This window comes from Myotis daubentonii, chromosome 5 (genome assembly GCF_963259705.1).
Source record: "Myotis daubentonii chromosome 5, mMyoDau2.1, whole genome shotgun sequence".
Classification (NCBI taxonomy): domain Eukaryota; kingdom Metazoa; phylum Chordata; class Mammalia; order Chiroptera; family Vespertilionidae; genus Myotis; species Myotis daubentonii.
Genome location: NC_081844.1, coordinates 91407988 through 91433484, shown reverse-complemented (window position 1 = coordinate 91433484; position 25497 = coordinate 91407988). Strand labels below are relative to the sequence as shown.

Genomic DNA, 25497 nt, shown 5'->3' with positions numbered 1-25497 from the left:
CTACCCCTTAGTGAAGTGCTTAATAAATAATAGTTATTGAAATGATCAGTCACTGTTGCCATTATTATTTATTGTTAGGTAAGGGTGGATGACGACTCCCATCCCCAACCCCTCCCCTCTTCTCCTCCTCCTCCCAGTTGGCCTCTCCTCCACTGCTTCTTGGGCCAGGAGCGCTCTCTGGGGGAGGGGGGTGGAGCCTCACTCCAGCTTGGCCAGAGCCTGCTAAGAAGGGACCGGCCACTGAGTCCGGCTTTGCACCTGACTAGACACCTCCCTGCTTGCCTCCTTCTAACGCAGCCCCCCTCACCACCCAGGGCCCTCTCTTTTTGAAGCAGTCATGCCTGGAACAAAGAGTGCCGGGGGTCCCCAGGGAGCTGTTGACCTCAAACTGGACCTCAGGTCACCTCTCAAAAGTGCCAAGAACAAGGACTCCGGTTTCTTGGATGGGCGCCCATCGGAGTTGCCGGTCTTGGAGAAGACCGACGGCCTAACGTGAGTGCTCTCTCCTCCCATCCCATGTCCGCCCTCCTGCCTGGAAGCTTCCGTTGGCAAAGACCCCCGGGGTTGAGGTGGGCAGGTGGGCTGTCTGACCAGGTTGCAAAAGGGGCAGTTGTAGGCTGCATTGGGCTGAGAGCTTAACAGGGGCAGGAGTGGAGACTGTCACAAAGCCCTTACAGTATGGCGAACTAGCCTCCAGCACGTGCAGGTGGGGAAACTGAGGCTCAGTTATCCCAGGCCATCCACTGGATCGTTGGCAGGGTGGGGGCTGGAATCCGGTGCTGGCCCTCAAGTCAGTTTTGCCCCTGGCCCCTTTTGACCATGTTGGGGAGCGGGACAGAATCCCCCACTTCTTGGAGGAGAAGATGGCACCTGCCTGCAGCGATGACATCCAAAGCCCAGTTTGTGGAAGAGTCCTGTTTCTCCCACTTCCCTGCGGTGTGATTTGGGAGGGGGTGGGGGAGAGGATCACTCATGAGGCTTTCAAACCTTGACAAGGAGGGGCCTACTGAAGGTTTCGGCTGGAAAGCCAAGCTATGGGGCTCCGGCTCCCTAGGCCTCCACCACTCAAGCAGAGCAGCTAGTTCACTTAGAAGAAATGGGCGGAGGGGAAGGGCACAGTGGTGGACAGCTCTGCTGCTTTAAGAAGGTTTCGACACCATTGGTGTAGTAGAAACAACACCTGCTCCTTGACTTCTCTAAGCCTCGGTTCCCCCATATGCAAAACAAAGAAATCGGGGGCAGTGTGAATGTAAGGAGGCTGCCTTGGAAATTCAATCTGCAGGGGTGATGGTGAGGGGGCGGGTTGCAAAAGGAGGGAGAAGTTACTATAAGGAGCAGGCAAAGCCCCTTTCCACTGCCCTCTCTGCAGGGCAATGGAGGGATGAGGGATGGACACAATAACCTTGACATCTGTCTTAAAGAAAGAGCCTGAGGGTTCTGTTGCCCCCGGGGCTAGTTCTGAAGGTTGCTGAGAATGCCTGACACTGAGCATGAGCTCACTAGACTTGGGGGGGAGGGGCGGCGGGGGCAATCCATGCTGAGTGAGGGTATTTCTCAATCAGAGGTCCTGAGGGACCAACTAGCTCTTCTGTGCTGAATTGACCGTGGTTTGGTGGCAATTTCAGCACTTAAGGATCAAAGAAATAACCATGTGAAAACTAGAGGACCCCTCTGGCTTGGAGGGAAGTAGTAAAATAAGTCTGGTGAGCATGGTACCCGTGGGGTCAGCTGACTTGAGCTCCAGTTCCCACTCAGCTGCTTACCAGCTCGAGCAAGTGACAGAGCTCCGTGGCCCAGTTTCTCTTCTGTGAGGTGGCAGCTTGCTCCTCCCGGGAAGGCTGTGCAGGTGAATGGCACATAAAGCCCCCAAGTGCAGTGTCCAGAAGTGTTGGCTGCTGTGAATAGGGTGCCGGTCCAAGGTGACGAAAGGAGTTAGGGGTAAAACCTAGGTTTCCTGCCTTCCAACCCACTGCTTTGCACAAGTCACCACACTGTGTCTTTAAACTGGCTGAATTGCCCAAAGTTAGATCCTGATTTCCTAAGTCCTCTGGTGAGAAATTTCCTAAGTGACCCCTTGACTTTTTTCTAGTTGCAAAACAGGACCTCATTGGAGGGTCACAGGGCACTGTGCTCGGTCAGCGATGCTGACACCCAGAGGGAGAGAGAGAGCCATGCAGAGACTCTCACTCTCTTTCTCCTCCAGTTGTTCTCTTCAACCCTTAACAAATTGATGGGCAGATCTTTAGAAAGCTAGAGAAGTTGGGGATTAACATCAAGTGTGGGTGTTTGGAGCAGTTATTCCAAAACATCCTTCCTCCAAACATTTACAGTGTCGGCAATGTGGACACATCGTCGTCCAAGATGACACAGCTAGTTAAGTAGTAGCCTTGGGTTTTAATCCCTGGCTTGTCCAACCTCAGAGGCCAAGCTCCCTCCAGAATACCTCTGCTACTCATTTTATAAGTCTCCTCTCTGGAAAGCTCTCCTGGGGGGGTGGAGGGGGGGAGGTTCTAAGGTTTCTAAGTTGTGGATGTAAATTCAATACTCACCTTGGTTTAAACCTGGTCCAGGTGCAAAGAGGTACCAAAGTAGGTTGCTGTGTAATTCATCAACAGAAAGGGTACTTCCCTGGAACTTTTATCTCTAGAGGTAGTAGATCTTGTCCTCTGGTCTTCAAGAAAGGGTCTTGAAGGGCTCGATCCCCAGTGGAGGGTGTGCAGGAGGCAGCCGATCAATGATTCTCTCTCATCATTGATGTTTATCTTTCTCCCTCTCTGAAATGAATAGAAAGAAAGGAAAGAATGAAAGAAAGAAAGGGAAAGAAAGAGAAAAAGAAAGGGTCTGAGTGTTGGTGTTTGGGTTTGTGTTTGTGTTGGGATGGGAGGAGTCATGCCATTCCTCAGCTTGATGTCCTGGCCTGAGGGGAAATACCCTTCTGGAGCTCAATCCCCAGATGACCCTGTCCTAACAGACTGCATCTGGGGACCCACGTCATCTGACCTATTTATTCAGAAGTCACAATGATTTCTTTGCTGCCTGCCCCTTTCTCCTTTCTCCGCATTCAATCCTGTCTCTGCTACTAGTTTTATGACCTTGGGCTGTTTGCTTCCCACTCTGGACCTCAGTGTCCACGGCTGTGAAGTGGGGGTGCCCCTTTACTCATCTGTCTGGGCCTGTTTCCAGGAAGCAGTCCAGTAGAAGTGGGGTGAAGAACAGGGACTCGGAAGCAGTCCTGAGTTCAAATCCTGGCTCCCCAGTATATCCTCAGACACATCATTAAAAAGAAACCTCTATCATCAGTTTCCTCATCTGCTTCCTCACCTTGACAAGAGGATTAAATAGGAAAATACATGTGAAACACCCAGCATAATGTCTGTTACATAGTAAGTGTTATAATGGCATAGATTGACTATCAGCTGCTAAAACCAGGACTGTTCTGGACAAACCAGAATGGCTGGTCACTCTCCAGGAGACTCAGAGGTGCCAGGCAAGGCCATGGGGACTGAGAGATGGCCAGGAGCTCACCTGCCCACCTTAACTCAGTGTTGGTATGCTGCAGGGCAGTGTCTGTTGGATCTCCTCACCTCCACACACCCAGACCATCATGTTTTTTTCACTCTCCTTTAGAGCATTTCAGGCCTTGATTCACATGGTGAAATGCAACATGGGCACTGGGATCCTGGGACTACCCCTGGCTGTGAAAAACGCAGGTCTCCTGGTAAGGAGGGCAGCCGTAGGCGGGGCCAATATGACTGGGTTATAGCAGGGAGGTGGGGAGAGAGGCTCTAAGGCAGCGATTCTCAACCTGTGGGTCGTGGCCCCTTTGTCGGTCGAACGACCCTTTCACAGGGGTCACCTAAGACCATCCTGCATATCAGATATTTACATTACGATTCATAACAGTAGCAACATTACACTGATGAAGTAGCAACGAAAATAATTTTATGGTTGGGTCACAACATGAGGAACTGTATTTAAAGGGCCAGAAGGTTGAGAACCACTGCAAGGGTTTATAACGGTTTGCAATGAGCAGTCTTTCTGAGAGGCAGCTTGGTCCAGACTTGGAGTCTAGACATCTAGTCTGGGTATGAGTTCTGGCTCTGCCACAGACTTTGAGTGGCCTTTGTCCACTCTCTGGGCCTCAGTTTCCTCCCTTGTAGAACGCAGGGATTGGACTACGCCTCTCCAGTTGTGCTTTACAGAGCACTCATTCTCGGGGACGCCTCGGAGGCCACTAAAGGTCAGAATCCTGGGTCCCCTATTCCCCATTGTCATTGCTTTCTGTACTTCATTGGAGTACTCCATGAGATTATCTTTGAAAGAATAGCTGTTGCTGCTAAAATAGGCTTGCAAACCAGCATGGCTAGGAAGTTCGTTGAGTCCTGAATATCTGCACTACCAAATGCCTCCCCGCAGCGTTGTTCACAATTCATTCTCCTCTCTCTTCCCCTGTCCCTTCGCTCCCCCTTTCTTCAGACAGGCCCGCTGAGTTTGCTGGCCATGGGCCTCATCACCTGGCACTGTATGCACATCCTGGTCAGGTGTGCCCAGCGCTTCTGCCACAGGTGAGGAAAGCAGCGCCCTCGTGTCAATTCCTTTGGTACTTGGTTCTCAGGGACATCCTCCACATAATAAGAGTTGATTGCTTCCAACAAGGCCAAGAAAAAGAAAAGCATTGAGGACAGGGAGGTAAGGTGAGGCTCTGCCACGTGACTCACTGGGGGCTGTCAATCAGGCCATTGTATCTTCTTGACTCACCTGTAAATTGAGTCTAAACAATCCATGCCTAACTCTGCCTCAGAGAATTGTCATGAGGATCCAATGGGATCATGGATATAAAAACTCTGTACCCATACAACGTGTGTATTGTATAGTAACTACTGCCCTTGACAGGTAAGGAAAACAAGCCACCAAGGAAGTACCACCAGGTGGCAAAGTCTGAACTGCCCCAGTGTCCTTTCCACTCCAGCTGGTCCTGCCTTACTGTGTGTCTCCTGACTTTTCAGTGTATGATCTCAGGTTAAATTGCTTCTCAGTAACTGTGTATGCACTTTCTCCTGCAGGCTTAACAAACCCTTTATGGACTATGGGGATACAGTGATGCACGGACTCGAGGCCAGCCCCAATACCTGGCTCCGGGACCACGCTCACTGGGGAAGGTAACTTGTCCTTGCTTTGCTAGACGTGTGGCTATCGGCCATGCCTTCTTCCCTGGAAAGCTGGCTCTTACAGCACAGAATGTTGGACTCTCCACATGGAAGGGATTCATTGGCAACCTTCCTGATCCAGCCCCCTCTTTGTATACCTCCATTGTCAGGGTGTTCACCCTTTGCTATACAGCTTTAATAGTATCCACTTTTTTATTGATTTTTTTAGAGAGAAAAAGGGAGAGAGAAAGAGAAACATGAATTTGCTGTTATAATTATTTATGCTTTCATTGGTTGCTTCTTGTATGTGCCCTGACCAGAGATCGAACTCACAACCTTAGTGTATTGGAACGATGCTCTAACCAATTGAGCGGCCTGGCCAGGGCTTCAGTTTTTTTATTAAATCACATTTATCCAGTTGCTACTATGTACCAGGCCCTGGAAATACTGTGAGGAGCAAGATACACAAGGCTTTGCCTCACAGAACTCATAGTCCAGTGGGGAAGAAGACAGGTGTTAAACAGTTTAGGACACAGTTACTTAATAACCACTGGGGTAAGTACAATGAAGGAAAGAAGTAGCTAAGAGATGTGCGTGGGCTTGGGTGGAATTCCTGGGCCAAAACAGTGGTGATGAGTTCTGAAGGAAGTTCTTAAGAGTGGGGAATTACCTGTGGGAAAATGGGCAGGAGCCTAGAGGCCCTTCCAGGAAGAAGGAAAAGCAACATCTGAAGGTGCTGAAGCAGGAAGTGGCAGTTTCAAGGTATAGAAAGACCGGGTACCTTGAGGGCTGAGAGTCAGGGAAATGAAGCGAAAGAAGGATCCAGGGACTGATCTAGCTGTACATTTTAGACACTCTTAAAGGTTTTGTTCTTTTCTTTTTTTTAAGCAACCAGGACACCATTGGTTTTAAGAAAGGGAAGTAATTTAAGATTTTGATCAAGGAAGTAATTATATTTGTATTGTTTAAAGATCTGTCTGGCTTCAGCAAGGAGAATAGATTGCAAAGGAGCAAGAAGAGATTAGTCAAACCCATGAGGACACGATGGTCAAAGTCCAGGCAGCTGGTAGTGATGGCTGGGACCAAGCTGACAGCAGTGGGAATGGAGAAAAGTGAATTTGGTCACGGTTTGGGTCCTAGGGTTGTGAGAAAAGGAGAAAGTCCAAGTTGACTTAGATTTCTGATGACTTCTGTTTTGGACAGGTGGTGTCTGAGGTGCCTGGGAGATATTCAAGTGGGACTATCATGTGGGTAGTTGTATGTATAGGTTTGTACCTATCTTCATGCAGGAGATGCAGAATCAAAGTGATCAGCCCAGAAGCCAGGGAGCAGAAGAGGTCTCTTAGAAAGTTTATAGTGAGAAGAAAAGAGAAAGACCAATAGGTTAATGACCCTTCAGTGAGCTGAAGTGTTCCTCCTGCAGGGCCCACCTTTTAGCTTTCAGGGATAACAGAGAACAAGGCAACACCCTCTGTCCTCTGGTACTCAGGACTAAACTCACCCTTTTGTCTTTGATTTCAGGCCTGTACCCACCCTATAGGTCTACTTTTTTTCTGAGCACCATCTCAATTGTCAAAGTCTAGCTCCCTTGAATTGTGATACCTCAAACCCCAAACTGCAGTACCTGAGGTGTGCCCTGCTCATTTAATGTGGTCTAAAAGCATCACAGGTCTGGCATCTCCCTGGCCCAAAGCCCATTCATGTATTGAACTAATAAATTCCTCTGTGAGCAGACTAGGAAGGCTGTGGGATGATAACCAGAATTTTCCCAATTGTGTCACCAAGAGGAGGTTTTTGCCTGTCACAACCCCTCAAATCCTTCTGCTCACTGGGCATATAAAGTAGCTTTTCCTGCTCTCTTTTCGAAATCTTGCTTCACAAATCATCTCTCATGTAACTTGAGAACTTTTTTGAACTACGGGCTCCTCCTCTCAACACTTGAATGTATTCATGTATCTCCATCTCAAAAATAATAAAATAAGTTAATAGAGTTTCCTGAACCTTACACCATCCTCTAGCCACCATCCTATCTCATTTTCAGCATCTGGTTATTTGACAGATATCTGTTGAACGCCTACAATGTGCCAGGAAGTGCTTCAGGCAGTAGATCGGAAACAATGAGCAAAATGGAGCTCACAGTCTAGCTTCCATAAAGGACAGCCTACCCCCTGACCTCACTTCTGAACACCCCATTCATGCCTCTTTCGTGGGTCACCTGGCCTTTTTTGTCCTTAAATGTCTACAGAAGTTCTTCCCACTAAAATCCTGAAAGACCTCCTTGTTGCACCTTCTTCACCCTAGAGGACCTCTCAGCAGCACTGGGTCCAGTTGGCTATTCTCTTCTTCAAACATTCTCTCTCCTCTCTTGGCGTCTATTAAACTATTTTTGTCCTCGTTTCCTGCCCACCTCTCTGGCCATTGCTTTGCATTTCTTGTGGAATTTTTTGCTTCTATCCTTCCTTTTAATGCTGGTGTTCTCTAAGGGTTGAATGCTGCCTTCTCATTTTCTCACTTTGCACACTCTTGGTTGCTAATCTGTCTTCTCAAGGCTTTATCTATTATTGACAAATCAATAATTCCAGACCTTAATACACAGTTGTCTCCTGTAGGAACCTCAAGCTCAGCAATTCAAATACTGAATGTGTAATTTCTTCCCTTTCCCCCTAAAATCTCCTCTTTCTTCTGAGCATCCCACTTCATTTTGTTGCCCGAGCTAAAAACCCATCATCACCTTAGGCCATTTCCTTTCCCCAACTGGGTTCTGTAAGTTCTAGCTTCCTAGTATCTCTTAAAATGTTTCAGTGTTCTCATCCTAATGGTCACATCTTTGTCCAGGCTGCTGCCATCTTTCACCTCCATTATTGTAAGAATCTCCTGCCCAACCTTCCCATCCTTAGCTTTGCTCCCTCAATGTGCTCTCCACATGGCAGCTAGAGAAATGTCTAATCCTTCTGCTGAAATGCTTTCCTCACTTCTTTCTCTCCATCTTCCCTCCGCCTTCTTTCTTCTTTTATCGCTTCCCTTTCACAAGAAACTCTCACTTGTGTATTGGTGTTTCTAAGAAGGCTATCTGCTCTGTAATTTGGGTAAAATGCCCTTTTGACCATGGCCCTTAGAGCCATATTATTTTTGGTCCATCTTGCCCACTAGTCTATAAACCACTAGAGGAAGGGACCGTGTGTTATTTTTCTTTGTATCTTCAATGCCCACATAGAAAAAAATTTAAATATTAATAATAGCTAATAAAAACATTGTGCCTACTGCCCTACATTAATTAGTATCAGTTACAAGAAATGCCTCAGAGCCAGGTGGGGAGAGGTTCCTGACTGTGAAGAATTTTACCACTTGCTGAGCTGAGAATGTGAGGGTGGTTGAGAAACATATTTATAAAAGAACTATTGTTACCTCATGTCTTACTACTGCCCCATTGTTGATTGTGGTGGCATGACCAAGGGTGCTAGTACAAGGCCACCAACCCCTGGGCAAGAAATGGATATGACAAGCCAACTCTTTTTTTTTTAACAAGTGTTCTTTCTCTCTCTCTCTCTCCTCTCTTCCAGGCATATGGTGAGCTTCTTCCTTATAGTCACCCAGATGGGCTTCTGCTGTGTGTACATTGTGTTTCTGGCCGATAATTTAAAGCAGGTAGAGTCTTCTAGAGAAGGTGGGAGGGTAAAAGACTTGGAAAAGGAGGATCCTCTACTAGTTGTTCAACAAATGGCTGCTGCTTTTGGGGGTCCTAGTGTCCTCATTAATATAAAAAGAAAGTTAAACTAGATGCTATCAAAAAATCCAGACTTCTCCCAGTTCACTCATCTGCAGATTTCTGGAAGTGGTTACTTTCCCCACAGTACTCCTGGACTTTTCCTTAAGGTTGGTCTCTAAAATTAGACTGGAAGCCCAGCCGGGTATAGTTCAGTGGTAGAGCACCGACCTAGGAAACAAGAGGTCACCGGTTCGATTCCCCATCAGGGCATATGCCCAGGTTGCGGGCTCGATCCCCAGTGGGGGGCGTGCAGGAGGCAGCCAATCAATGATTCTCTCTCATCATTGATGTTTCTATCTCTCCCTCCCTCTCCCTTTTTCTCTGAAATCAATAAAAAATATATTTAAAAAAATAAATTAAATTAAATTAGACTGGAAGAAATCTTGCTTTAGAGCTTAATCACCCTTAACCCCCTCCTAAAATTGATATGGGTCTTTTCCAGTAACACCTAATTTTCTTTGGGCCATCTTTAGCTAGTTAGTTGTTCAATCTTTACAGTTCTTGTCCCCAGTAAGTTCTTTTAATCTAGCCCAGAAATTTATCTTGTAGCAATTTGATCAAAATAATATGAGCAATAACAGAGGCCATCCATAGTCAGTCATTCTTTAGGGGTCTTTTTCTGTTTATGGTAATATCAGAAGTAGAAAAATGTAAAAAATTTAGAAAGGAAAAATATAGTAAGCATTCAAAGTTAGTTTCTATTATGTGTCAGGTATAGTGCTGAACATTTTATATGCTTTCATTAATTCTCTCTATGACCTTATCTGAATAGGTATTGATGAGAAAACTGGTACTATACACTCTATTAATGTATATAAGGTCACAGAGACACAGTTAAAAAAGCAGGCCTTTTGCCCTGGCTGGTGTGGCTCAGCTGTTTGGAGTGTTGTCCTATACACTAGAAGGTGGTGGGTTTGATTCCCAGTCAGGGCACATACCCAAGTTGTAGGTTCAATCCCTAGTCATGGGGCATGTAGGAGGCAACTGATCGATGATTCTCACATCTGTATCTCTCTCTCTCTCTCTCTCTCTTTCTCTCTCTCTCTCTCTCTCTTTCTCTCTCTCTTTCTCTCTCAAATCAATAAAAGAAATTGCAGGCCTTTTGATATCAGAGCTCAAGTTCTTAAACGCTATGTTATATTGCTTCTGAAAACAAAGCAAAATTAGTCTAGTGCAACTACTCACAATTATTGTTTTAATTTATTGTTAACTGGTTAGCAATTTGCAATTTCTTTACAGTTTTAAATGTAATTTTTAATAGGTTACTAGTATTTCACACAGATTGACCATGACTTAGTCTTCTATTGTTAGATATTTTGTTTCCCTTTATTTATACTCTATTATATTCCATACAAGTCTTAGTACACCCCTTTATTTCCTTAGTATGTATTTCTTAAAGGATAAAAGAGTTTGTTTTGAAGGCTTTCAAAACACATTGCCAGATTGATGCTTGGAAATCAATCTGATATCAGCAGAACTTTATTTATCATCTGTCTAGAGACAAGGCAAGCATTGTCTTGAGTTTGCAGGCTCGGTGGAATGTGTTCTAAAGCATATAAAAAGTTAAATATCAATATGATATTTTGGTGCCAGGTCAGGACACTACTAACAACAGCCTGAGGTTGGGATACTTAATTGTGAACTACAGGGTAGAAATGTGCGGGTGAGGGGAAGCTCATTGGAGCAAGGGAAGGCTCCCTTGGGAGGTGCATCTGAGCAGGGTGTTGAAGAGCATTGGTGGCAGCCAGGGGGGGAGAAAGGAGAAGTGAACACCTGGGGACAGGAACGCAGGGGACTTGCTCAGGAGAGGCAATACAATTGGTTGTAGAAGAGCCTTCAAGGCTGAGTGGAGCCCATTTATGGAGAGCCTTGAATGCCTGCCCCATGTTCCAAGTATTCTTCCTACTGTAGTGAAGAATCAGAAAAAAAAACCAAGACAATGATTTATTTCAGTATTCATGATATGTTGTTAAATGAAAAGGACATTTCAAAATAAGAGTATATGCTATGATCGCAGTCTTGTAAAATAAAAAGGATTCATATTATACATTTCATTGTTGTACTGTATGGAAAATGTGTAGATGCATATATTCCAAGGCATCACTGCGGCTACCCACAGGTACTGAGGTGATCACTGCTTTACATTTTCTTCTTGCCTAACTCTGGTTTCTAATTGTTCTGCAGTGGATTGTGTGGCTTGCACAGTAAGACATTATCAGTGAAGTAATGCTAATTCTGAATGAGGATGGTACCGTCCCTCCCCTGCCCCTGACTTTGCCAGTGGGTGTTTATACTGTGTGTAGGAAGGTATTTTTTTGTTTGTCTCAATAATCAGGAGATGCTAATCGATTTCATTGGGTGGGATCCAGGGATGCTAAATGTCCTGCCATGAATGGTCCAATCCTCACAAGAAGAGTTCTCTCACTCAAAATGCCAGTATTAGTCTATTTAAGAAACAGTTAAGCGATGATATTTTTGTTTGTTTCTTTGTTTGTTTTAAGCAAAAGAAATAGATGCTGGGGAACTCAAGTACTTAAGCAAAAAAATAAGTGTAGTAGAAGAATATTGGCAAACTTCCAAAATGACAAAGAAAGCTAAAAAAATAAAATAAAATAAATGGGTCTCAGAAAAGAACAGGAACCAGGGCAGTTAGGGAGATATACATAGAACTGACGTGGTCTCCTCAGGGATTTCTTGTCAGAATTAATTTTTACCCGTTCTTTTTCTGTCCCCGTGTCATTTTGTCATTTTGCTAGTTGTTTAGATTCAGGTTGCAGGGAGAGATGGTGAATGCCCTCACTTGAGTCAAAGGCCTGTCCTTTAGTTCTGCCCTATGATTGTGACCTACAGTCCTCCCAGGTTGTGTCTGGATGAGAGAGAGTGCACAAAACAATAAATCAAAATCAGGAGGAATGGATGCTGAGTTTCCAAGAGCTGATAAATAGCCAATATAAATACAGTTATTTTGTATTAATTTTACTTTTTCTTCTTCTTTTCTGTTTGTTTATTAGTCCTCACCTGAGGATATTTTTCCACTGATTTTTTAGAGAGAGTGAAAGGGAAGGGGGGGAGAGAGAGAAACATCGATGTGAGACACACACATATATTGGTTGCCTCCCACACGAGCCCTGACAAGGGCTGAGGATCGCGCCTGCAACTGCGGTACATGGCCTTGACTGGAATTGAACCCGGGACCCCTCCGTCTGAGGGCCGATGCTCTATCCAGTGAACCACATCGGCTAGGGCTAGTAATTTTATTTTTATTAAAGTTATTTGTGCTGCCTCTTTTGCAGAAGTATGGTGCAGAAGATTTACAATAAGAAGTTCCTAAGTTCACCCTAATTCAAGTGAGACATTCCAGCCCTGTGGGAGGGAGTTTGACTGTGGACCAGCTATTGACTCTTCCATTTGCTTTTCCCATTTTTTCCTCAGGTGGTAGAAGCTGTTAATAGCACCTCCAGCAATTGCCATTATAATGAGACGGTGATTCTCACACCCACCATGGACTCTCGACTCTACATGCTCGCCTTCCTGCCCATCCTGATGCTGCTGGTCCTCTTTAGGAACCTCAGGGTCCTGTCCATCTTCTCCATGTTGGCCAACATCAGCATGCTGGTCAGCTTGACCATCACCGCTCAGTACATTGCCAAGGTTAGTGCACACCACACATCTGACTCCTGCCGGGGGCAGAGCCTTTAATCAATAATAGACTGACTGATACCTGACACCAACACTGTGAGGGTAGGTAAGGGTTTACCTCATTATTCAGCCTGGTACCCGCCTCAGTGTAACATGTCTTCCACAAAGATGTCTTGCCGGGGTCCAACCCCAGCGGGTCCAGGGGTCCCCAAAGGTGTGGACGGAGTCGGTGAAGAAGGAATGACACGGAGACAGCGTTCAGTTGATCAGCAGCCTAGCCAGGATCTCAAGCCCGAATCTCCAGCGAGGTTCTGTAGCCATGTTCCCTCGCTAGGTTCTCCAGCCAGGTTCTGTCCAGGCTCTCCAGTCAGGTTCAGTGTCCAGGTTCCAGTCAGGTTCTCCTGCCAATCTCTGTAGTCAGGTTCAGTCCAGGATCCCTTGCCATGTTCTCCCGCTAGGCTCTGTCTCTAGGCTCCAAGGCCAGTCCCTCTCCAGGATCCTCCGGCATGCTCTCTCCAGCGAAGTTCTTCTGTCTCTAGGCTCCGTGTAGGTTCTGTCTTCTTGATTCTGTTCTAAGTTCTGAGTGTTTCTGTCTTGTTACAACTGTATTTATACCAGTTGATTCAATCCTATCAATCTCTATTACAAAGGTTAGGGCGTTTCTTATCTCCATTCCAGGGAGAAAAGATTATGTAGTTTAAGCATGATTGTTCGTAGTTAAAGGGATTAATTACCCGCCTGGCACTTAGTTGAGGGGTTTTATTCCCTCCCTAACTTCAGGGGAAAATCCCTACCTGGGGATTCAACCTTTCTCGGAGAGGTGACCTTGGTTAAAACACAGCGCCAAGAAGGTGAGCAAACATATTAAGAACCGTATGCCATATATGCCAGGTCCCTTGAAACAGCAAGGATGGACCGGCTCCCGGCAATGTCTCTGTGAAATCTCATTTTTCTGGATATCTCCTCTTGCATGTTGCTTCTCCAATCATTGTTTTATGTCAAATTCTGGCTTAAAAAAAATGCTTTGCCAGGAAAGCATCTTAATTGGTGAATGATAGATTATTCCTGTAATGGCTGGAGTAGCAGCAAAAGGCAGAAAGAAAGCAGCATCTTCTTATCTGATTGCATCTGTCTAGTCTTACATACTCTAGGCTACAATTCCAGGCACTCAAAATCACCCCCTCAGGCACTCAAGAGAAAAAAACCCTCATATTTTATCACAGAGATAAAGAGTCTTGAAAGGCCAAAAGCCAATCTATCACAATGTAAATTATAACATCTTTGAAGTTGACTTACACATACTGATTTTCCCTCAACTTCCTACTTTTCTATCCTTTCTAATTTTTATTTTACAATGGACAAGACTGCACAGAAATTTAAATCCCAGAAGCCCCTTGTCATACCTAATACCTTTCAGATGTTTTTCTCTTTCAGAAGTCGCAAGGAATTTAGTAATAATAACAAATTAGGCAAATATTTTGGGGTAACTATGAGTTTTATATTCCTTAAGGCAATATTGATAAATTCCATAAAACTGAATTTTCTAATGAGATAGTTACCTTTGGTTCTTGTTTGGACAATCCCAAAGGTTGCTCAATGAGAGGAATGGTTCTGTAATGATTTTCACATTCTAGGTCACAAGGTACATAACATATTTATTTCATACATTTTCCTCCTCTCCTATTTGTGTTATATATATTATTGATTTCAGAGAGGAAGGGAGAGGGAGAGAGAGATAGAAACATCAATAGAGAGAATCATTGATTGGCTGCCTCCTGCATGCCCCCTACTGGGGACCGAGCTCACAAGCTGGACATGTGTGCCCTTGATTGGAATCGAACCCAGGACCCTTCAGTCCGTAAGCCGACACTCTATCCACTGAGCCAAACCAGCTAGGGCCTCCTCTTCAATTTGTAGCTCATTGAAAAAGAAGAGATTTTCATATTTAACTAATTCCTTTGGGCTCCCTGGACTGTCGCTGTAACTTAGTAATTGTCAATACCCATAACCACTGTACAAAGTGTTCTTGGGCACTTTAGGCTGGCACTAACCTATGGTGTGCAAGACTTTCTTTTGTTGGATTCTGATAAACCAAACTCCCTTGTGAAATATCGATTCTTCAATACTTTGACAATACCTTGATATTTCCCACCCCCCTGGCTCTTTGTTCTTGTGCAGTGTTAAAATCAACTTGGATTGTTGCCTACTTCCTTTTGAAGTTTTCTAAATTACTTGACATTTAATTTTTAAAAAAATTCAGGTCTACTTTCAGAATGCCCTCTTAAAGGAGCCCAAACATGCTTTGAGGGTTAATGTCTTACCTCATATCTCTTTCCTATAGGATATTCCAGACCCCAGCCAGTTGCCACTGGTAACAAGTTGGAAGACCTACTCTCTCTTCTTCGGAACAGCCATTTTTTCATTTGAAAGCATTGGCTTTGTAAGGTTTGAATCAGGGTGGAATTTCCCTGGTGCTGTGGGTGACCTGAGCAGGCACTGGGTGCTCTGGGTTTTGGGGTTTCTGTGCACACGGGAGAAAGTAACCTCTGGCTTCAATAGGGTCAGTTGTCACCAGCGGGAGAAAAGCAGGTTACAACAGAGAGGCAGTCAGGAGAGAGATCCATTCTTGTCCCAGTACACCTATGAAACATGTATCTTCATGTCAACATGTGTTTCCTAACCTTTTAAAATCAAGGCAAATGGAGGTGTACCATTTAAATGACAGGATCTGATGAAACGTAAAGGAGTTTTAAACAAGAAAGTACTGTGTCCTTACGATGGATTATTACATAGTCTCTACTTCCACACTTGAGGAAGGACAGTGCTGTGTACACAACTTTTAAGTTTACTTTTAATTTATATACAATGCAATTCACTCTTGGGAAGTTGGAGGGGGTTTGTACATTTCTGTATGTTTTGAGAAATGCATGGAATCATAGATACACCACAATTGGGATACAGAACAATTCCCTCACCACAAAAAACTCCCCCACCTCCATTAATCCCTAGCAACCACCACCTGTTCACTGTCTCTACTGCCTTATCTTTCCCAGAATATGCAGGGGATCATACAGTAGGGAACCCCTTGAAACTGGCTTCTTTCACTTAGCTGCATTTAGGATCATCCATAGTGTTGCATGTGTCAGTAGCTCGTTGCTTCCTATCTCTTGAGCATCCACTGTAGCAGCAACACTACAATTTACCAATTCACCTGTAAAAGGATATTAGGGTTGTGTCTAGGTATTGACGATGATGAGTAATGCTGCTATAAGCATTGCGTCCAGGTTTTGTGGGAACATGTTTTTATTTCTCTAAGAGTAGGCTTGCTAGTTCACAGACAGAATATACTTCAGTCTTGTTTCTGCGGGCCCTCGTTCCTTGGTTCTGGCCTAAGGAAAAGATTATTTTTAGCCGGGAGAACTTATGCAGCTAAAATGCATTACAGAGTGGGAAAGCTCAGGGTGGATTGTCTGCTCTCCACATAACCCCCAGGATGTTTTTCTGAATACCTGCTGCAACTGCGAGCCTGCCCCTCACCCAGAAGGAAGTGGAAAGGCACAGCAGTGACCCCTACATAGCACTCCCTTCACACAGTTCCCATATGCATGGGGCAGGGAGGAGATGCATGTAGGACAAAAAGTCATTAACGATACCAGGGCCTAGATGCTACGTTCCCACTGAGACCACACATACCCAGTGCTGTAGGAGTACAGGCAGAATTGAGTAGAACCAAGCACTTGGACTTTGGAGGACAACCCCAGTCTGCACCTTGGCTCTGCCACTTGCAAGCTGTGTAACTTGGGGCACGTTACTTCATCTTCACAGCCTTGTTCTCCTCCTCTGTAAAATTAGCCCTATACAAGTACAAGCTTCATAGAGTTGTGGTCTTCACAGCGTTGGTTCAAAAGACAGAAGTGACCTTTGGGTGCCCAGCAGGCTCAAGAGGCAGACTGGTCTCCAGATGGATGCTCTCAGAGCCAGGGATGCATCCGGGGTGCAAGGATCCTAAGAACATGGTCTGGGGAGAAATGTGCTACTGGGGAACCAGGAAGCTCTGGTCCAGCTGTGCCACCAGCCCACCGTGTAACCTGCGTCTCAGCCTCCCCATCTGTACAGGGAGGGATGAGTGCACTGGAATCGGAAGTCTCAGATTCAGATGCCTGTGGAAGGCGGTGTGGGTGAGGAGGCAGGCATATGTCAGTGTGAGTGAAAGAGGGGGGCCTGGTGGGGAAAGAATGTTGTGCCTAAAGACATTCATAGTCATGCAATTTTCTTAAAGGCTATGCTGGCCAAAGAAAATGCATCTGCCCAGATCGGGCTGCCCCAAGGAGCTGAGCTCCTTGGTTCTGGACAACCCAAGGGGACCTCCCATCTCTGAATGGTCCCGGGTTCATCTTGTGACTTTTTAAATTGTGGTAAAACACACCTAGCACAACTTATCATCTTCACCATTTCAAGGATACAATTTAGTGACACAATAGACATTCACATGATTGTGCAACCATCACGACCATCCATGTCCAGAATTCTTTTCTCTCAAGAAACTGAAACTCTGTACCCATTAAACAATAACTCCTCAATTCCCCTCATCCTCCAGTCCCTGGAAACCATCATTCTACTTCTGATTCCATGAATTTGACTAGTCCAGGTACCTCGTATAAATGGAATCATGCAGTATCTGTCCTTTTGTGTTTGGCTTAGTTTATTTAGCATAATGTCCTCAAGGTTCATCTATGTTGTGGCACATTCCAGAATCTTCTTCCTTTTTAAGGATGAATAATATTCTATGGTGTATGTATACCACATTTGTTTATCCATTCATCCATCCATGGACACTTTTCTAAAAAGTTTCCACCTTTTACTGTTGTGAATCATGCTGTATGAACAATGGGTGTGCAGATATCTGTTCAGGTTCCTGCTTCCAACTCCTTTGGGTATATACCCAGAAGTGGCATGCCTTTCTTCTTTGCGTCATGGCCCTCTTTCTCCTGCTATCTTCTCACACTGTGTTATTTCTGTAGGTTCTGCCCCTGGAAAACAAGATGAAGGATTCCCGCCGCTTCCCAGCTATCCTGTCTTTGGGAATGGCCATCATCACTGCCCTGTACATTGGCTTCGGGGTTCTGGGCTACCTGCAGTTTCAAAACAACATCAAGGCCAGCATAACCCTTAACCTGCCCAACTGCTGGTAACTTTATGGGCCCTCTGGTGGGGGGCGGGGGGGACTCAGGGCCAGCTGGGAACGTATAGGTCACTTCCTCCTCCCACAGATGGCAAACCGAGGCCTAGAGGGCCTCCCCAGGGAGAAGCAGAGCTGTTGCTGGAGCTCTGGGCTCTGGGTTCTCTGTTCAGGGAGCTCCTCCTTTAACTACAGCCTCTCATGTTGAGTGAGGCCTTGTTAGCTCAGAATGGAGGAGGACATATTTAGGGAGAAAGGAAAGAAGTGAGAATCCTTGGTGACCTAAGGAGAGAAGGGAAAGGTCTAGGGGAGGGCAAGAGGCAGGGAGAGGAGTCGGTGGGTGGCAATACTTTTCATTATATTTGAAACCCTATCCTGTTTGGCTTAGTAGATAGAGCATTGGCCCACAGATGGAAGGGTCCTGGGTTCGATTCCGGTCAAGGGCACGTGCCTCAATTGCAGGCTCGATCCCCAGGAGGCAACCAATTGATATGTCTCTCTCACGTCGATGTTTCTCTATCTCTCTCCCTCCCTTCCACTCTCTCTAAAAATTAATGAAAAAATATCCTCAGGTGAGGATTTAAAAAAATTTTAGCAATTATATTTGCGAAGGCTGTATTACCAAGTCTTGCTTGCCACGGCCTATGGTGCACATCCCCATGTCAGAGTAGCTAAGATGAAAAGTAGTCAAGCAAAAACCAGTTTGGGAGGACCCACTGTAAAAATGTTTTCTTCAAATGCACTCAGTTCAGGCAACAGTTAGCTGAGCCAGACTTCAACAGAGCCACATTTAAATGGACACACGGAGCCATATTGCATTGTGAGCATTTTCTCCAGGATGCCTTCCTTTTTAAGGGGCACTTGGAGGCTTAGTTGGCCTTAAGTGGGGTACCTTTCCCAAGTTGACAGATGTCATTCATCAAGCATTTACTGCCGGCCAGTTATATGCAGATGCCAGTCGAGGCACATGGGGGCGTGGAGTATGCTGATGTGAGTAGACGATGAATTTCAGCTTCACTATCTTCCTTGACTCATAATCCAGTGGGAGTGGGGAAAGGATAGATAGTATAATAAGCAATTATAACATAGAATAGAAAAGAAGCCCTCTAGAGGAGCAAAGAGGCCTTGTGACTTTCAAGGAAAAAAACTACATTGAAATGGGACAACAGAGAATCTTGTTGTCTAACAAGGCAACTCTGTCCAGACAAGAACAACTCTGGCACTCCTGGGTCCAGGTCCCAGTAACACTGCCTCCTGGTTTGTGATCATGGATGATTTACTTAACCGCTCTGACCTTTGGTTTCCTCATCTATAAAGCAGAATTGTCATGGGATTGAATTGGGCATGTTAAAAGCATCTGGCATGTAATACCCGCTCAAAAGACGGGAATTTCAAGAAATCAGTGGGGTTTGGGACAGATGGAAATGGAGTAAGTGGTATTCTAGGCATCAGGACTACTGTGAGCAAGAAATACAGAAATGTGGAAGTTAGCTTTCTAAAGAATGGCCTAAACACAGACTCAGACATACATGTGCACACACACAGGTTTATTGAACATGGGCGATCCATCTACCACATTCATGGATTAAAGGAAAAATGTCATATCTTCATAGATCAGAAAAGGCTTTGATAAAAGTCAACATCCTCCATCACACACTCTCTGCTTTTAGTCTGATGCCTGCAAGTAACCCTACCCCTCCTTTTACGCACCACCCACCCCCCCCACCCCCAGCCCTGTTTGTAGACTGCCTCTTCCCCCAGGGATTTGGGATTCTGCAGTTCTCACAACCTACGAGAAGCATTTGTTGAGGAGCTGTGCCAAGAGCTTTGGGGGGAATCCAGAGAATTCCTAAGGACTGTCAGAGATACAGGACCAGAGTCTTTCAGACCCAGGGTTTTCGGCCTTTGCCACTTATCACTTGTCTCTCCCTGGACAAAGTATCCAGACCGAGCCTCTCTTTCCTCAAATCTAAAATTGAGCATCAAGTGATAGTAATTTGTTATATACTAATATATATATACCCATGCTCAGGTGTTATATATACCCGTGCTCGGCTGTTATATACACCCATGCTTAGGTGTTATATATACCCATGCTCAGGTGTTATATACTATTATACCCAGGCTAAAGATTCTTTTTATTTAGAGATGACCCTCTCAACTGTTGCTTTTCAAATTCATGATGGATCAGTCTATTTTCACTGCGTGCTCTGCTGTGACTCCCTTTTGGCTTTTAGACGTTCCCTCCCCATCACTTTTAGACAAGAAAACTGCAGCCAGAGGGACTGTCCTAGGTCAGAGGTTAATAGTCTGAAGAGGCCGGGTGTCAGAGCCCAGTGGTCATAGAAAACATCACCGTTTTGTCCTGCAGGCTGTACCAGTCGGTCAAGCTCCTCTACATCGCCGGCATCCTGTTCTCCTACGCCCTGCAGTTCTACGTCCCTGCAGAAATCATCATCCCCTCGGCCATCTCCCGGGTGTCCAGGCGCTGGGCACTGCTTCTGGACTTGTCCATCCGCTTCACCATGGTCTGCCTGACATGTGAGTAGAAGGCAGAGAGCAATGTTGCTCTTTTCCCGAGGGCTGTCAGAAAGCAGCCAGATGATAAAGGATAGTCGTAATAATCAGCACTGATTGAGCACTAACTGTATTTCAAGGACCGGAAAAGACTTGTCAAGTAGTAATTCATTTAAGCCTCAGGGATAAGCTAATTCTTACATCTACCTAATAAGACAGATTTGATGCTGGGCAGCCCGAGGACATGGCACAGCTTATCAAACAGCAATCATAATAAGAACTGATATTTATTAAGCATCTACTGTGTGCCAGGCACTGTGCTAAGCTCTTTTTTAGTCCATATTTTATAGAATTTTATTCAGTCCTACAGGAACTCTTATGAGGTAGGATTATAGGAAACCCTACTTTTCAAATGAGAACACCAACGCAGGGAGCGATAAGTATTTGGCCAAGATGTGCCAGAGGTGGGATTTGAACCCAAGTCATCTAAGTCCCAAGCCAGACCCTCCGCCTCTAGGATAGAGGTTGAAAACGACAGCCGGTGAGTCTCCAGAGATGTGTTGTTTGACCCTCACAATGTATAAATGTATAAATCCGGGCAAACATTCAGAATGTGGCAGATTTCACTCACAAATCCAAATTTCTAATAGTTTTGGGGGGAATGATTTACCAGCTTTAGGGTCACGTTCCCCACTGGCAGTAGTCAACTGGACTTGCCCCCTGGCTGGTCCCTGCTCACTTGTTGGCTTCACTGGCCCCACTCAGCCCCTCGCAGCCCTCCCCCTGCTCAGGCCCGGGATCCCAGTACCGCATTTCTATGAGTATCTTAGCAGGAACAAAGGATTTGATAGAGATTCCTGCCTTGGGTGTGATAGAGCCAAGCTGCCTCTAAGGCTCCTTTAATTGTGATTCTAAGAATCTCCCTCTTACTTCTTGCTGTACTAGACCAGCCCATTTATTTCTCTGGACACTGATTTTCTGCCTTTGATGTGCTCTGTTCCCAATTTACCCTAGGAGGCAGGGACACTACCGTTCAGAATCACAGAGACTCCAAAGGGCTGAAGGAATTTGTCCCAAATATAAAAATAACAACTTCTACTAGGGATCAAGCCCACAATCCCAGGCACGTGCCCTGACCGGGAATCGAATTGGAAAACTTTTGGTGCACGGGATGATGCCCAACCAACTGAGCCACACCGGCCAGGGCTACTTGTTTAAAACTTTAACACCATTTGCAATATGAACCATAATACCTAAAAGGGTAGATATCATGTATCCCCACTTTGTAGTGGAGGAAACAAGCAGAGAAAGGGACAGGGACTTACCCAAAGGAGAAGCCAGAATCCTGCCTTCCAGGCCTGTTTTCACTCTTCCGCCACAAGAAGCCTGGGGGTGGCTTCTGGTTCGTTTTAGTGAAAAATTTGCATCAAGTAAAATAAAAAATGTAAAAGCACAGGCCTGTAAAACATCCTATGAGGGAAAAATAGAATGTCAAAATCTGTAGCTTTTAGTGTTTCTTTGTCAGATGTTTTCTGACACGTATGTAGAAGACACTTTTAGAGAGAGCCTGCGATCTTATTCCGAGACTCCTCTCTCCTAGAAATAATTTTACATCCTCATGTCTACGAGAGGTGCTCCTAGTCGTGTTAATTATTAAAATGTTAGCGCTAGGAAGTAAGGCTGCTGCTGTTGCTTTTTATTTTTTCAGTTTTTGTCTGTTTTGTGCATTGATACATCCTAAATAGTTTGGGACAGTTTCCAGCACTGTTACCTAGTGTTACTTACGAAGAGCTTCATCGTTGAATATGCATGGATTCAAAATGTACCTTAGTGGCATAAAAATTATTTTAAGATAAAAAACATTTGAACCAATAGAAGCTACAGGGGGAGAAAACAATTATAACTAAACTTCCATTGCCAAATTAAGCAGGACCTCCTGAAAAGCAAAGCTGCCATACGTTCCCTCTCAGGAAGGTTTTCAGCCAGAAAGAAGACTGGGCGATTACTTAAAATGAGCTTTATCTGAGACTTCACACCTCCCTTGCACCCTTACAAAATGGGAATATGAACCCCTATCTTTGGCTGTTCCAGGAGCCAATTCCCCTGAAGGCTCCCTAGCCCCGAATAAACTTTGCCTTTCCTCCTCTTTAATGTGTCTATCGTCCGTTAAATTTGCAGGCCCTCGTCACGGAACTGAAGTGGGTAGTTTTTCCTCCCAAAAATATGAATCTATAAATTAGAAAAATTATTGGAAGGAAACACACCGAATTTTTAATGTGTAACATCTATTGAATACGATTGGGGGTACTGTAGGACTTTCAACTTTTTCTGTATGAAACTGGATGTATGAAAAACAACTGGCTTATGTGTTAAGAAAAGGATTTTTTTTTAAAATATATTTTATTGATTTTTTACAGAGCAGAAGGGAGAGAGATAGAGAGTTAGAAACATCGATGAGAGAGAAACATCGATCAGCTGCCTCCTGCACATCTCCCACTGGGGATATGCCCGCAACCCAGGTACATGCCCTTGACCGGAATCGAACCTGGGACCCTTCAGTCCGCAGGCTGACGCTCTATCCACTGAGCCAAACCGGTTTCGGCAAGAAAAGGATTTTTAAAACGAACTTGCGCAGCTTGGTTAAACCTGGGATGACCTCTCTATCCCGTATCATCTCCCGCAGGCATCTTGGCCATCCTCATCCCCCGCCTGGACCTGGTCCTCTCCCTAGTGGGCTCCGTGAGCAGCAGTGCCCTGGCCCTCATCATCCCACCCCTCCTGGAGATCACCACCTACTACTCAGAGGGCCTGAGCCCCCTCACCATCGCCAAGGACGCCCTGATCAGCATCCTGGGCTTCGTGGGCTTTGTGGTGGGGACCTACCAGGCCCTGGATGAGCTCATCCAGCCAGGACACCCTGTCACCTTTTCCAACTCCACCATTTTTATTCAGTGAGAATGGCACAGCTCCTTACCCACCAGCATCTGGCTGTTAAAGCTATGGAACTCTTTTATATATGCATTATCTTTATTTTGCAAGGACTCACCAGCTACAAGGCCTAGGTGGTAAGGAAAACAAATTTTTGTTTATTCCTTTTCTTTCCATCTCTAGCTTTCCACTACAAGGAGAGCTCTCCCATGGAAGGCTCTCCATTCCACCCAACGTTTTGGCCATTCACATGGTGACTCTCACACCTTGAATGGAGCCGTGTAAGAAGAAGCCACTGGGGGCACCCAAGTGGCAGCAACTGGCAGGAGGAGGTGTGGCCAGCTAAGGCTGACCCTGATTTGACAGAGAAAGGGTTCCAGCAAGGTGTGCCCAGCTCCAGCATCAAGATGAGTTGGGCCAAGAGGCCCATTGTGAGCTGAAACTCTCAAACAGAGAAAAGCCATCATATTTGTCAAGGGCAATAAACTTTCTAATAAAGTTTTGGCCCAGTTCAAAGATCCCAACAATGGATGGGAGGCATGGAGATAAATGTGCCAATGGCAGGGGGAAAGGGATGGACAATGACATTATTTGGCATTATTTACCTTTTAAGGCTTACAACTCCTTGACTACCGACTGTGTGCCAAGCATATTCAAGGCTCTTGTAGTAGATTGCAAACATGGCCACAAATTCTTCTTGACAATGTGACTTTTCAGCTCCTCCCATGAATGCAGATAGATAGAGCCAAATATCCACTCCTACCCCTTCATAACCCCTAGTAGAAAAATAGGCAAATGCACTAGCAGGGAATTCATAAGAGAACAAATACAAATGTCCAAATCGTGTAAGGTGTTCACCTTCAATAGTAACCAAAGAAATAGGAATTACTGGTAAAGTAACAATGAGTCAATTTTACTTATCACATTTCTAAACATTTTAAAGATTAATAAAAAGTTGGCATTGGCGGAGTGTGGAAAAACTGGCACTCTTTTTTTTTTTTTTTTTTTTTTTTGGTGGTAGTGCATTCAGCACAACTTTTCTGGCGGCCAATATGAATCAAAATTGAAAATAAGAATATTATTTGACCCAACAATGCTATTTCTGAGACTTCTTCCTAAGGCAACAATCAAATGTTCAAAAATATATTTATAAAGCTGCTCATCACTGAAAAATTGGGTATGTCCTGTATATCCAATAGTAAGGGTTTTATTAATTAAAATAAGGCACCAAAAAAAAAAAAAACTATACAAGGAAGCAATTGGAACTCTCAAAAATTGCTGGTGGGAATGCAAACTGGTACAGCCACTTTGGAAAATAGTTTGGTGATTTCTTACAGACTTAAAAATACACAAGCAATCCTACTCCAAAATCTTTACCAGATGAATAAAAACACTTGACCACATGAAGTCCTGTACATGAATGTTTCCAGCAGCTTTATTCATAATCACCAAAAACTGCAAGTAATCTAAATGTCCATCACCGGATGAACGAAGAAGCACATTTTGGTATGTCCATACAATGGAATACTACTCAACCATAAAAAGGATTAAACTGTTGCATTCAACCACATGGATGAACCTCAAAAGCATCATGCTGAGTGAAAGATGCCAGACTTAAAAGCTTACAGGTTTTATGATTGTATTTATATAATATTGTCGAAGATGCCAAATCGAATGAATGGATGTTGGGGGAGAAGATTCACTATAAAGGGGCCTGAGGGAACTTTTTGGCATGATGGAAATGTTATATAGATTGGTGTTAGTTATGAGGCTGTATGCATTTGTCGAAACTTGTTGAACTGTATACTTTAAAAGGGTGATTTTTTTTCTGGATGTCAGTTATACCTCAATAAACTCCACTTTAAAAATCAAATGTTCTCCAGTCATTAAAATTTATTTCTTCATCTGTTTGGAGAAGTGAAAATATGGGTAGCATATATTAAGTGAAAAAGTTGTATTAGCATTTCAAATAAGACAGTTGCACACCCATATTCAGAGCAGCATGATTCACAATAACCAAAAGGTGGAAGCAACCAAAATGTCCGCTGGCAGATGAATGGATAAACAAAATGTGGTATATATTACAATGGAATATTACTCAGCCTTAAAAAGGAAGGAAATTCTGACACATGTCACAACACAGGTAAACCTTGAGGACATTATGCTAAGTGAAATAAGCCAGTCACAAAAAAGACAAATAATGCATCATTCCAGTTTTATGAGGTACATACAGTAGTCAGAGTCATGAAAAAATAAAGTAGGATTGGGGAGGGGGAGGATCCTATCAGAGAGTGGGGAGGAAAGTTTAATTGGTATAGAGG

The 25497-nt window shown here is 44.6% G+C and overlaps 1 protein-coding gene across 1 annotated transcript; it reads left to right on the top strand.

Moving 5' to 3' along the window:
* Window positions 1-329: 329 nt before the first annotated feature.
* Window positions 330-25497, top strand: SLC36A2 (solute carrier family 36 member 2). Its single transcript, XM_059698960.1, has 10 exons — window positions 330-492; window positions 3628-3718; window positions 4477-4565; window positions 5064-5159; window positions 8708-8792; window positions 12346-12564; window positions 14894-14992; window positions 17574-17740; window positions 20103-20272; window positions 22932-25497. The coding sequence occupies exons 1-10, from the start codon at window positions 338-340 to the stop codon at window positions 23201-23203; spliced, it is 1443 nt and encodes a 480-aa protein (XP_059554943.1). The 5' UTR covers window positions 330-337; the 3' UTR covers window positions 23204-25497.

What these genes read in the sequence shown, in the direction of transcription:
- SLC36A2 (XM_059698960.1), top strand. Translation starts at nt 338, where the DNA reads ATGCCTGGAACAAAGAGTGCCGGGGGTCCCCAGGGAGCTGTTGACCTC. An exon ending in GACCACGCTCACTGGGGAAG is followed by an intron (nt 5,160 to 8,707) that starts GTAACTTGTCCT and finishes CCTCTCTTCCAG; the next exon opens with GCATATGGTGAGCTTCTTCC. An exon ending in TGGCCGATAATTTAAAGCAG is followed by an intron (nt 8,793 to 12,345) that starts GTAGAGTCTTCT and finishes TTTTTTCCTCAG; the next exon opens with GTGGTAGAAGCTGTTAATAG.